The following is a 13,768-nucleotide window of genomic DNA, read 5'->3' on the forward strand; positions in this document are numbered from 1 at the left end:
AAATGCCATTTATATGGCATGAACTAAAGCCAATTTGAACTATTACTCAATAATATTTTAGCAATATAATTTTATTCATACGTAATCTTCAACCAGAGGCATACAACCATACATCTAGTTTCAACTAAATTTTGTCGTTAGAGTTTCATAGTAGTGCCTAGTATGAACAACACTAAAACGTGTGGGCATATTTGGTAAACGATGATACTTTTGGGTCCAATGTGACAAACAACTTAAAGTAAAGGGTCATAAGTGTATTTCACTAAATACAAAACAATTTCAGCTCTAAAATTGCCGGGTATGCCGTGTTCCAACACCACGTGGCGCCCGGCCATGATTTGAATTCGTCCGACGACGTACCCATCGGAAAAGCAAGATCACAACGAAACTCAACCTTGCAAATAAATCTTTACCCCAATATTTCACTCGTAATTCACTCACCACTCACACTCATCATCTTCCTTAAAAATCCCCATCACCATTTCAATAGCAAATGTCAATAAATTGATTTGAATCGATTCGAAAGAAACCCAATCAGCCACCATTTTCCGATTTGATATGGCTTCCCGGAGGCTTGTATCCTCCCTTTTCCGCCGTGTTAAATCACCTTCAATCACAAAACTCCACAACCCACCGACCCCATGTCCACGTTACCGCCCTTCGCCGGCAGGTTTTCTGTTGAACCGGGCAGCGACAGCAGGATACTCAACGGCAGCCGCCGCACTCTCGTCGTCTCCGTCATCTTCCAAAACAACCGGAAAGATTACCGATGAATATACAGGTAAAGGTGCTGTGGGTCGCGTCTGTCAGGTGATCGGCGCCGTCGTGGACGTGCGGTTTGAAGATGGGTTGCCGCCGATCTCGACGGCGTTGGAGGTGATGGATCATTCGATCAGACTCGTGTTGGAGGTGGCGCAGCATATGGGAGAGAATATGGTGAGGACAATCGCCATGGATGGAACTGATGGACTTGTTAGAGGCCAAAAAGTTCTAAACACCGGATCTCCTATCCTTGTAAGACTTTTTCTTCTGTTAAATTACTCCATTTGAGACTTCAATTCCTTTCTTCAAGACTTCAATCGTAATCTCGATTCCATGTTACAGGTTCCGGTCGGCAGGGAGACACTCGGTCGTATTATAAATGTCATCGGAGAGCCTATTGACCACAGGGGTGAAATAAGTAAGCATTGCATTGCATCTTTACACCATTAATTATCTTCTCACTTTCTTCCCAATCTGATTCAAACTACTGACGCTTTTGATCGTTTGAATTTCAAAGAAACGAGTCACTATCTACCAATTCATCGTGAAGCTCCGGCATTCAATGATCAGGAAACCGAACAGCAGATCCTCATCACCGGAATCAAAGTGATCAAAAATTTCACTTATCATCTTTAATTTTTACGTTTCTCATTCGTTTTCCATTTGCAATTACAGGTTGTGGATCTTCTTGCTCCATATCAAAGAGGTGGGAAGATCGGGTTGTTTGGTGGTGCCGGCGTCGGGAAGACGGTGCTAATTATGGAACTCATTAACAATATCGCAAAGGCCCATGGTATGCAAGACCCTTTCAATTTCTTGTGTATGTAATGGAATACGAAGATTCATGTTTAATTCTGATCAGGTGGTTTCTCGGTGTTCGCCGGAGTTGGTGAAAGAACTCGAGAAGGAAATGATCTGTATCGAGAAATGATCGAGAGTGGTGTCATTAAGCTCGGAGACCAACAAATGGAAAGCAAATGTGCGTTGGTGTACGGTCAAATGAATGAGCCCCCCGGTTCTCGTGCTCGTGTCGGACTCACCGGACTTACAGTCGCCGAACACTTCCGAGATGCTGAAGGACAGGACGTGCTTCTGTTCGTCGACAACATTTTCCGTTTCACTCAGGTGAAGCATATATCCACCATTAATCTCTCTCTCTCTCTCTCTCTCTCTCTCTCTCTCTCTCTCTCTCTCTCTCTCTCTCTCTCTCTTCCATTAATGGATGGTTTTCGTGTTTGTTTTTTTTTCCGGTAGGCGAACTCCGAGGTGTCTGCGTTGTTGGGACGTATTCCGTCAGCCGTCGGTTACCAGCCGACGTTAGCGACGGATCTTGGAGGCCTTCAGGAGCGTATTACGACAACCAAGAAAGGATCCATTACATCAGTGCAAGCTATCTACGTGCCGGCCGATGACTTGACGGATCCTGCTCCGGCAACCACCTTCGCTCATCTTGACGCCACCACCGTGCTTTCTCGACAGGTAGACTAGCTATCGTTCTATCATTCCTACCAAAACGCGATCTTTTTCCTGAATTTGGTGTAAAACTTTAATGTAGATTTCGGAGCTTGGAATCTATCCGGCTGTGGATCCATTGGATTCGACATCTAGAATGCTTTCTCCTCGTATTCTTGGTGAAGATCATTATAACACTACTCGTGGTGTTCAGAAGGTTCTTCAGAACTATAAGAATCTGCAGGATATCATCGCCATTTTAGGAATGGATGAGCTTAGTGAAGACGATAAACTCACTGTTGCTCGTGCTCGTAAGGTCCAGCGTTTCTTGAGTCAACCCTTCCATGTTGCAGAAGTCTTCACCGGCGCTCCGGGGAAGTACGTCGAGTTGAAGGAAAGCGTCGCCAGTTTCCAGGTATATAAAATTTTCCCCAATCCAATCTTGTATTTTTTTTTATTTGAAAAGTTAAATCATATATGAAAATAAAAGTAAATAAACGTGAATTTTCAAAAAAAAAAAAAACTAAAAACTAAAAATGGTGTTAAAAATATAAGATATACCCACTTAAAAATGGTGTTCAAGTTCATGTCTACTAAAAATGTTTGATTATTTATTAATAATCTGAAAAATATTAGAATATTATGGTTGCTATTATAGAAAATGGTGTTCAAGTTCAGGTCTACTAAAAATGTTTGATTATTTATTAATAATCTGAAAAATATTAGAATATTATGGTTGCTATTATAGATATCATCACTCACATGAATTGTTAAATTCCAGGGTATATAAACAGTATTTCACTCATATAAATACACTAAGCAATTTTGTAGGGTACATATAAAATTTTCCAATATTAGATGTGAGATTCAAAGTCAACATTGTTATGGATAAATGAATAATTAATGATATGTGATGCAGGGTGTTATTGAAGGAAAATATGATGATCTTCCTGAGCAAGCTTTCTATATGGTTGGAGGAATCGATGAGGTGATTGCGAAAGCTGAGAAGATTGCCAAAGAGAATGCTAGTTAATTGTCATTGTTTTTGGTTTGCTTTATTTATAATACAATTTTATTCGGTGCATCCGGGTAGCTAGTTTAGTCATGAGTATCAGCTCGACTCTTGAGCTCATTTTTTTGTTTACATGTTTCTCGGTGGCTAACTGCAGATTTTTCGCCCCGAGAGGTGCATTTTAAGGCAATTAACTTATGTATTCCATTTTTGGACTAATAGAAATAAAATGTAGTATTGGTATGTTTGTGGTTTTAGTTCTTTTTAGATCTATGGTTCTTTTGTGTCATTGATTTCAAAGGATCTTGACAAAGAAATAAGTTTTTTTTTTAATTATTATTACGTGAGATCTTTTAAACCTAATGATCAATAGTCTGATTGACATGTAATGACGTTTTTATATATTGCTTGATTTGTTTAAACACTTATTTTTCAATGTGATTTTGATGATAATTGGATGAATCATGAAAATAGTATATATGAGTAAAAACATTTAATTGAAAATATCTATGAAGACGTATACACTTTTACAGAATTACGAAAGTTTAAAAACTTCAAGCGAAAAATAAAAACAAAAGATGTTATTTTTAATTTAGTGATATATCAATAAACTGTTTAGTGATACGATATCATTTTCTTACGTATCATTTTCTAATGTTGTTTTAGCTAATTTTTATGGAAACGGCTTTTATAATCTTTTGAGTATTTGTTTTTAAGAAAAAAGTTCGAATTGAAAGAAGAGAAACCGAATAAGAACTTAAAGTTTTCAATTTAAACAAAAACTATAAATCTAAAACCTACTTAAAAAGTAGTTTTTGAACTTTTAATTTTTAGTTTTTTTACGATAAAGTTATTACTATTTTCTTTATACACTTTTATAAATAAAAGTTTTAGTTTACATTTACTAGCTTTTTCTTTCAAGTTCTAGCAGTCAGGTTTCAATTCCGACTACCGGTTAGGTTTTTCCGATATACTTCTTGATTTTTTTCTTATTTGAGGTTGGATATACATCTATTTATAGAGATAAATATAGTTTTATTAAATTAAAAAAAAATTAAAAAAATAAAAATAAAACCCAGATCTTGAACAACATCTCCTGAACGTCTAAAGTTTGCACCATCTTCAACATTCACCATTGTGGATACGCCGTACCTTCAAATCCAATCTTCTTCGCCACTTCAACAATGTTGGAGTAGCTCCTTGACCATCGTGACCACTCTCTCTGCTCGCCACTAGATTGCAAATAGTCTGAATCCATGTAAATAGATACATATAGTTTCATCAGATGAGAAGCGGGTAATCTATCCACAAATCGAGCAAAAAAAACTTCAAGGTACGACTCTTGCAAGCTTTTGGAATCTCACTCTGCTTGAGCATTTGGAGCTCCAATGGAAGAACATATGGGGTCATGTACGATGTCTAGCTATATTTGTGAACATAACCCTAAAAATAACCCGATTTTTTGGGTCTCATGATTTTCTATGTCTTGTTACTTGCATTTGGCGTTGAATCATCTCAGAAGGTGAGCTAATATGTTTATCAGACTTGCAACTTTAATTTTTATGAGTTAACAGTCTAAAACTCAATAGAAATATTGAAATTTTACTCAACATGGATCATCATATTTGTAGAGAGACCTAACAAAAATTGAAATAAATTAGGAACCTCACACCTGATCATCGCCGAAGAATTTGTTCGCCTACAGTCTAAGTTCTTTAGGTCGAAGAAGATTGATACGAAACATAGACAATTTAACAAGTTGTGTGTGGGAGGATAGTGGTGGATTCAATGTTAGATGAGAACAATTTGTTGTGGTATTTGAGATCTATGAATGGAGGGGCAAATCGGTAAGAGTTCTGAAACAGAGAGATTGAATATGATTTTTTTTAATGATTTTTTAGAGATGGAACCATCATTACACATTGGGGAAAAAATAAGAAGACAGGAGACAGAAGAAGCATTGTAGTAAACTTCATATACACACACACAATGTTTTAAAACCCGAGTTTTTAGTTGACCTCGTGTGATGACCGGTTCACGGGTCAACCCGGTTTATGGTCTTTTTCTATTTTCATATATATTTTTTACTTTCGAGCATAACGCATAAACATATAAAACTAATAAGTTGATGTCCACAAAGTTTAAACATTGAAAAAAAATATCAAAACATGATATAGATCAATCTAAACTCAATAATAGATCAATCTAAACTCAATAAACAACCATATAGAGTACAAAAACAAAACAAAACATAGTTTTGACGTTCGCTACATGTATCCAAGCCCTATTAAAACGGGTCAATCCGGTTTTAACTGGTTCGATATAACGGTTCGATCGCGGTTTAGGGGAAACCCGACCGGTTCGATCCGGTCCGTATTTTTACAAAAAACCATTCTCAATTGACCCACCTTCTACCCCGGGTCACTATCCAACCGGTTGAACCGGCCGGGTCGACCCGGGTTTTAAAACATTATATATATATATATATATATTACTCAAAAAGTTAAAAAAAAAAAAAAAAAAAAAGCCTTGTAATCTAGATTTAACCGGTGAAACCGGGAAAAATACGTTCACTACCCATAAATTACTTGTTTTTATAGACAAATATCCATTTTTAACAATAGAATCTAATAAAAATATTTTTAAATCGTGGACAAATGGATGTGGTCGTTAATAACAAATCCATAACAAATATATTTCTTGGTTTCAAGTGTTTGGCTTAACATCAACCACACTGAATTACTTGTTCTATAGACAAATATCCACTTTCTCTAATAATAAATTCTAATAAAAAAATATTTTTAAATCGTGGACAAATGGAAATGGTCGTTAATAACAAAACTATTCCTTAGACTTACCCGCCCTTTTCCAAAACCTCAATGAATATAAATACAACCACTTTCGTACACCTATGTTGTTGATTCCATCTCTTGTCAACAATTTCAATTTGGGTAATTCACTTAGGGTTTCACCTATAATCATCACATTCGTAAGGTTAGCTACTCATCAATTTTTCTCTAATATTGTTTGATAATTTATGGTTTCTTGATTTCTTCAGCTATGGCGTATCAATCCAGCGAAAAAGACATCACAGATGATTTTAAAATGCAAAGGATCGGGAACTTTCTCAGTTGTGCTTCGAGAGGTGATAGGGTTGGGCTTAATATGATGTTGAGAGAGGGCATTTCTCCTAATGTGCAGGATTATGATAACAGAACTGCTCTTCATCTTGCTGCCAGTGAAGGTCATGCTTCGATTGTAGAGCTTCTTCTACACTACAAGGCCGATGTTAATCTCGATGATAGATGGCACAGAACTGTAAGACTTAGGTTTTCGTTGTTAATTTTTTTAGGGTTTCGAAATCGGATTGTCGATTGGATGATAAGATTTAACAACAATTAATGTAATTCAATCCTTTTCTCGATGAATTCTAGCCTTTGACAGATGCAAGATTATATGGACATCGAGATATTTGCAGGATTCTCGAGGTGAATGGAGGAAAGGACTCTATAATGAACAGCCCAATGGTATTTTCGTACTTCTTAATCCTTTTCTATGTAATTTGATGCTGCTATTTTTCCCGATTCAGCCAATAATCTTCAAAATTATGCCAAATTATCAATCTGTATTCATTCAATCGATATGTTTCAGACAGTTCGTTATGAAGAAGATGCAAAAGAAGTGAACATTGAAATATCCGAGATAAACTCCGAGAATTCAGAAGATATCGAACAGGTTTAAGCATGAACATTTGATTGTTGTTATATGTTAATCAAAATCGATACACCATTAATTGATATTGAATTGTTTGTGATGATCAGGGTGTATTTGGTAAATCTAAAAAGGTGAAGTGGAGGGGAACGTGGGTTGTCAAAACAAAAATCAAAAGACAGATAGATTTTCCAGTCAAAATGTTGGCTTTATTATTTTTTATTTCGTATTTTTAATTAAGTATTTTAAGATGATTAACAAAAGTTACAAAACTATTAACATGTTTCTTTAAACTTTATTTAGGGTTTTGTCTGCTAATGATAATACACGATTAAGGGAACTTCGTCATCCAAACATTTTGCAGTTTCTTGGTTCTATTAAGCATGATGGAAAAATGATATTAATAACAGAATATTTGTCAAGAGTAAGCACACGTTTTTATTTTCATTTCATTTTTCAATGAGAAAATTGCAAATTTAGCAAAATATGTTAATTAGTTTGTGGAAAATAGCGAAAATAACCCAAATTAAAATTTTAGCCACCAAAATGGCAGATGGATTAAGCCTGTCTGCGATTTTTCTAAACCATCTGCGAATGTACAAGTCGCTAAGCACATCGTGGTTTAGCGACTAGTTCGCAGATGTTTTTTTTAGTTTTTTTATTTTTTCTGCATAAATACCCCCATCTTTGACTAAAATCGCAAATGAACTAAGCTCATCTATGATTTCCTCTCTTCCCACCTGTGATTTTGCGTTTTTTTAATTGTCTTTTTTAATTTTTTTAACTACGATATTAATAGGGTTTGACTATGAAACAACTTTATTATATATAAAGTTTTGAAAAAAAATATCATTTTAATTGTTATTTTTTTGGAAAATTTGTTTTGAAACCTTTCTAATAAAATGAATTCGTCCATATTGACTCTAGAGAAAAAGTCCTCCAACCAAAAGTTTGAAAAATGAAAGAAAAAAATATTATGATTTTATACCCATAAAAAAGAGGAAATCACATATAGACAAGGAAAGTTGCGGATGGTCTGAGTCCATCTACGATTATAGTAACTATTTTTGTAATTTGAGATTTTTTTTCTATTTTCAACAAAATAATTAAGAGATTAGATTATATTCGTAATTTTCTCTTTTCCAAATCTTTGACAAAATTTAATTATATAAACCCTAATATGGAATTTTCTATTCCAATATGGATCCCTCTCCTATTGGATATTGGGTTTTTTATTTTATGTCAGCTATTTAGGGAGGATGTTGGATAAGACGGTATGAAAGAACTTGAATGTTATTAAAAGAATAAATGTTTTGTAGAAATCAAAGTTGGTGGATATGATTTAACTCGTAAAAGCTAATAATTTATCTAATGGTCTATATGTTATGTTTATCTTATTTTTAGGGAAGCTTAGATGATATTTTGAAAAAAAAGATTGGACTTGATCTACACCTTGCTTTGCGTTTTGCACTTGATATTGCTAGGTATTGTTTTTCTATTCTTTATCGTCTACAATATATATTTAGTAAAACTATTTCTACAAATTTTTTGAGAAGGATAGAACTTGTTTTCTGAAATAAATAATAAATTTTCAATTAATAAAATGGAACTTGTTTTGAACTTTTGGTGAATGATCGTAATTTCCCATAAAACTTTCTATTCTCACTTTCTGGTTCATATGGTTTCCGTTTGTATTTTAAATTTAAATTATTAATAAGAAAAATATTATAAAATATTTGACAGGGGGATGAATTATCTTCATCATCACAAGCCTTGCCCTATTATCCACAATCATCTCGATCCTAAGTAAGCTTATGTCTGAATTTATATAAATGTTTTAGTTGATGAGGAAAAAACATAGGATAAACTATAAAAAATAGCAATGTATGGTTCATTTATTTATCTGTGTATTATAATATCTTATTTTCATTCATTTATTTTCAATTGTTTTCTTAATAAGATGTTGTACTATCCAAAAAACTACTAAAATATAGTAATGCATAACGATTTTAAAAAATTTAAAGTTGCATTTTTGTATTTGTTCAGAAACTTATTACAAGATGAAGGTGGTCATTTAAAGATTGGTGAATATTGGGTACAAATGTTGTATGAGCTACATCCAAATCAAGAAAGTATATTTCACACATTTTTATTTATTTATTTATAAATAAAACTATTATATCGTGCTCTTGTGTCCAATAAATTATTTTGTATTTTTAGGTCAAAACTCGGGCATAGTCAACAAGCACCTAATCAATAAAGGAAGAGACATCCAGTCATTTGGACTCATACTCTACCAAGTAACTTTATATAATATAAATAGAGATAATTTAGTAAAAGAGTAACAAAGTATTTGCTTTTATTATTTTACAAAATACCATTGTTTTTTTAAAAAAAAAAAAAACCCTATGATGGTAAATAACTGAAATTTTAAAAATAGAAAAAAAAATACATAAAAGTCACTATATTTTGACAATTATTGTGGTTTAACAACTATATTTTGGTTTCATCAATGAAAGCCACAAAAGTTTGCAATTTTTTCAACGTCGATCACTTTGTCCTGTTATACCCAACTATAACAGCTATAAATGGCCGCAATAGACATTTTGTTAAACTTTTATAGAACATTTAATGTCAAAGTTTAGTGTCAAATTTTTCATTAAACTATTAAACTTTGACAAAAAAAAAATTATTGCGATCACTTTAACCTGCTATAGAATGTCAAAATGGTTGACATAAAAATAATGGTCAAACATTGGTTGTTTTCATTGGAGAAATATAGTAGCTTTTATGTACATTTTCCTTATAAAATACAGTAGTTTGTGAACTAAAAAAATAGTTTATTACCCATTTATCGTGTTTTTTTAAATAATGTTGTTTTATAAAATAAATAAATAGTTTGTTGTTTATTTAAGACATTAACCGATATAAATAAATCAAAATTTCAATTCTTAAATAGTACAAATAAATAATTTAAATTGCTACAATCACCATTAATATTTTTTCTAACTATTTTTACTATAGATGGTTGAAGCAAAGTACATACCCGACATGATACATCTCAAATCTCTTGATTTCCAAATGACATTCAATACCAAATGTCCTGCAAGAATTCAACAGTGAGTCACGATATTTTCAAATCTTTTTTAATTTTCATTTTCTATAAATAAAACGTGTCATTGAATATGAAAATAAGTATATAACATAAGATTTTTTTATATGTAGGCTGATAAAACAATGTACAAGTAATGTACGTTGTCGCCCGGGGTTTAGTTATATCATTGACACGCTAGAAGAAGTTTATTCGACTTTAGGAAAGCCTTCTTGTATATGGTGAGCATAATGAAAAGATGTTGCAATGTTGTTAAAACAAGAATTGAAGTTAATTATAGATTACTACAAAGAATGCATTGTTTATATAAATTTTAAAAGAAATTTTAACCTTTACATATTGAAATTTTACAAAAGCTAGTTTACAAATTACAAATACTTGTGCGGATGTTCTAGAAGCTTTTTTTAATCTGTAAAATATTTCATTAATATTTCCTTCATTTACCGAGTGTTATGAACAAACACTATATGAATACTATCTTGAACAATGACATCTGGTGAGTTTAGAATCAAGTTTGAATAAAATCTTTAAAACCTTAATCTAATAAAATCTTTAAAACGTGTAGTGTAAATTGAATCAAGTTTGAATATGAAATGAGAGTTTAGAAAAGATTTATAACACCGAATCTAAATATAATCTGGTTGGCTCAATATAATGTTTTCAGAGAATACAAGAGGTTATTGAGTACAATGAGTGTGCAAAAATTCTTAACCTCTAAGACATGTATCCATCCCATATTTATAGGGATAAAGAAAGCAAACAAAAAATATAAGGGACTTAGACATTACAATTTTGAAACATAAATGCCCTTATAATAAACTTTACAAACAGACTTTTGACACTCTGAAAGACCTAAACATATTCGACATCTCACAAAAACATTTGACCCCAACTTTCTCCCCCTTTGTGAGAAATGTCAAATCTAAGTCAATAGCATTTTTCCTGCTTGATGAATCACTCTTCTGATCTCAAAATACCAGTTCATAATCTTCTTGATCTTAGCCTTGTTACCTTCGTTATTCTTCTTACAACTATTCATACGAACAATTAAATTCGTATAATGAGCAGTTGTATATCTTTCTACATCACATGCTCGAAACAAGAACTTTGTGTTGTTTCCTTTCTTGTTCTTCCCAACAAAAACTATTCCCAAAGGCTTCAAGTAAATTTCATCATCAACAAAACGCTTCAAGTTTGTTTTGCTCTTTAACAAAGATTGAGGTACTGTAATTTCCTTCCCAATTGCTAAAGCTAACTCAACATCAGTCAATGCCAAATTTTCATAGTAGTTATCTATGAATAACTTGATGTGAGCAAATCCAATCAAGAAATTTTATTTGTTTGTTAGGTGAAACATCGAAAAATTCGTACCCTTCAATATTCTAGCAACACAAATCAAGTCATGAAGGTTCATCAAGGGAAAGTCCGCAACTGAAAAATCGAATGCCACATTATTTGCTCTAACAACATGAAACCGATAAATCTGCAATACTCCTTCAAATAACACATCCTTGGAGATACTGAGAATTCGAACATCTTTGACCAAAGATCATATCTCTTCTTCTTTCTTTCCCAAAACAACATAAAATTGAAATTTCATTCTTTTAAATTATTCTTTATCAAACTTCTCAGCAATTTGATATTGGGAATATAAGAACATCATCTTGTTGATCGGAAAATCCTACTGATTAAAATCAGTGTTCTCAGTGGCAAAACTCTTCTTTGGTATTTTATCAAAATCATGCATTTCTTCAGTCACAACTGTTGCTTCGATATACTCGTAGCAGTAATGTTTCGTAGGATCTCCTTTTTCCATACCAAGAGGATCGTTTGCTCTTTGACGATGAATGCTCTGAATTTGTCTTTGTTTCTCAATCTTTGCTTTAATTGCAGCTTTCTTCTCTTCCTTTGTAAGCTCAATGCTTATGCATTTTCCCTTGTTTTTATCAGCTTCTGATGTTTTTGGTGGATGAGGTTTCGAAGATGAACTTGAACCTCCACCAACAGATCCAATCACAATGCCCTTGCTTATGGGTTTTGTTGTTGTTGTTGTTGTTGATGTTGTTATAGTGGATGTTTTGGTAACAAAGTTGGAATTTGAGTAGTCAAAATCTTTCCAACTACTTTCGCGTCATTATCAGTTTTACCAGAACCACTACCTCCTGTACCAACTTTCAAACTTCCCCCAATGCCAACACCAATACCTTCTCCCCCTTGCACCCCTATGCGAATAGGTGGGGCATCCATTCGCAGATAATTGACAAATTTCGCGAGTGGGGCCAATTCCTTTTGAATGTTGGATTCCAATAAACAAAACTTTTGATTCAAAAAGTCTAGAGTAAGTAGAGATGATGAAGAAGATCCCGATATCGAAACTAAGTCTTTCAACTCCACCAGTAGTTTATCAACCTTCGTGAAATCTGATATAGAATATATACCACGAAAATTGTTAGGGATTCATGACCACAAAATTTGCTAGGGAATTATCACCACGGAATCTGTTAGAGATTCACCACCATGGAATCTGCTAGGGATTCACCACCACATAATTTGCTAATGATTCATCACCACAAAATTTCCTAGAAAACCACCACCATAGAATTTGCTAGGGTTCACCACCACAAAATTTGCTAGGGATTCACCACCACGGAATTTACTACGGATTCATCACCATAGAATTTTCATGAGAATCACTACCACAAAATTTACTAGAGATTCACTATCACAGAATTTGCTAGGGATTCACCACCACTGAATTTTCTTGGGATTCATCACCATGAAATTTCCTAGAAAATCACCACCACAAAATTTTCTAGGGATTCACCACCACGGAATTTGCTAGGGATTCATCACCACAGAATTTGCTAGGGAATCACCACCATAAAATTTAATATGGATTCACCACCACGAAATTTGCTAAGGATTCACTACCATTTGTGATGGAATCCTACTACGGAATACATGATGGAATACCATCTACAACGGATTTCATTCTGTTGTCACATTTGCGACGGAATGATTGTTTCCCTAGCAAACCCTCGCTACGGGGTTTTTTGGGATGGAAATCGGTCGTCGAAAATTTTGACGCTATTCATCTTTTGCAACAGAATTTCAGCTTTATGCAACGAAATCATTCCCTGGGAAAATCACATTTTTCTTGTAGTGCAGTTACATGGCAAATACAGACCGAGGTTACATGGCCTAAACGAATTTTCGATGAGACGAACCAATTTTACATGGCCTAGATGGACCCATGTTACATGACATCTCCATGCCCAACTATACAATACAAGAAAGTTTTGCCTTGCTTTGCTTTGTATGGCCTTTTCTTTACATCATATAGATGAGTATTTGCTTTGCATGCCACATGCGAAGCTTTTCTTTGCATGATATAGTTTGATCTTTGCTCTGAATGACACTGACGAGGCTTTGTTTTCGTTGGCATGGCTTGACTTTGTAAGATTGCGTTGGATAATGATTCCTCTTCTACATGTATATATTTTTATTCCTTATATGTTTATATATAATCATATATTAATATTGGCTTGAAAAGGAGAAAAAAACTTAAAATTATTGGTTTGAAAAGAAGTTATGGTTAGTAGAAATGGTGTGTATTGGAAAGCCAGAAGAATAAAAGGGTAGTGGAATACATGTATGCAAATGGTATATAGAATTGTATATGGAAGCAAAGGCAAGGCAATGAACGACTCTCAAACCCC

General features: G+C 33.6%; 2 protein-coding genes across 2 annotated transcripts; both read left to right on the plus strand.

The window, feature by feature from the left end:
• Nucleotides 1–409: 409 nt before the first annotated feature.
• On the plus strand, nt 410–3,497 carry LOC145097413 (ATP synthase subunit beta, mitochondrial-like). Its single transcript, XM_079034963.1, has 8 exons — nt 410–1,014; nt 1,105–1,180; nt 1,280–1,368; nt 1,438–1,555; nt 1,625–1,887; nt 2,017–2,241; nt 2,318–2,629; nt 3,134–3,497. The coding sequence occupies exons 1-8, from the start codon at nt 559–561 to the stop codon at nt 3,245–3,247; spliced, it is 1,653 nt and encodes a 550-aa protein (XP_078891089.1). The 5' UTR covers nt 410–558; the 3' UTR covers nt 3,248–3,497.
• Nucleotides 3,498–6,137: 2,640 nt separating this feature from the next.
• LOC145099578 (serine/threonine-protein kinase 12-like) lies at nt 6,138–10,274 on the plus strand. The gene is made up of 12 exons (XM_079037131.1): nt 6,138–6,177; nt 6,285–6,544; nt 6,661–6,753; nt 6,878–6,961; nt 7,048–7,139; nt 7,241–7,361; nt 8,342–8,421; nt 8,681–8,743; nt 8,984–9,069; nt 9,176–9,237; nt 9,962–10,056; nt 10,163–10,274. Exons 1-12 carry the CDS (start codon nt 6,138–6,140, stop codon nt 10,272–10,274), a joined length of 1,188 nt encoding a protein of 395 aa, XP_078893257.1.
• The last annotated feature ends 3,494 nt before the right edge of the window (nt 10,275–13,768 follow it).

Source organism: Lactuca serriola, chromosome 4 (genome assembly GCF_051521515.1).
Source record: "Lactuca serriola cultivar US96UC23 chromosome 4, Lser_US96UC23_V15, whole genome shotgun sequence".
Classification (NCBI taxonomy): Eukaryota; Viridiplantae; Streptophyta; class Magnoliopsida; order Asterales; family Asteraceae; genus Lactuca; species Lactuca serriola.

Bases quoted from the DNA above. Each gene is read 5' to 3' on its own strand.
- LOC145097413 (XM_079034963.1), top strand. From the start codon at position 559: ATGGCTTCCCGGAGGCTTGTATCCTCCCTTTTCCGCCGTGTTAAATCA. The intron at 1,015-1,104 runs GTAAGACTTTTT...TCCATGTTACAG, and splicing joins ACACCGGATCTCCTATCCTT to GTTCCGGTCGGCAGGGAGAC. The intron at 1,888-2,016 runs GTGAAGCATATA...TTTTTCCGGTAG, and splicing joins ACATTTTCCGTTTCACTCAG to GCGAACTCCGAGGTGTCTGC.
- LOC145099578 (XM_079037131.1), top strand. From the start codon at position 6,138: ATGTTGTTGATTCCATCTCTTGTCAACAATTTCAATTTGG. The intron at 8,422-8,680 runs GTATTGTTTTTC...AATATTTGACAG, and splicing joins TTTGCACTTGATATTGCTAG to GGGGATGAATTATCTTCATC. The intron at 9,238-9,961 runs GTAACTTTATAT...TTTTTACTATAG, and splicing joins TTGGACTCATACTCTACCAA to ATGGTTGAAGCAAAGTACAT.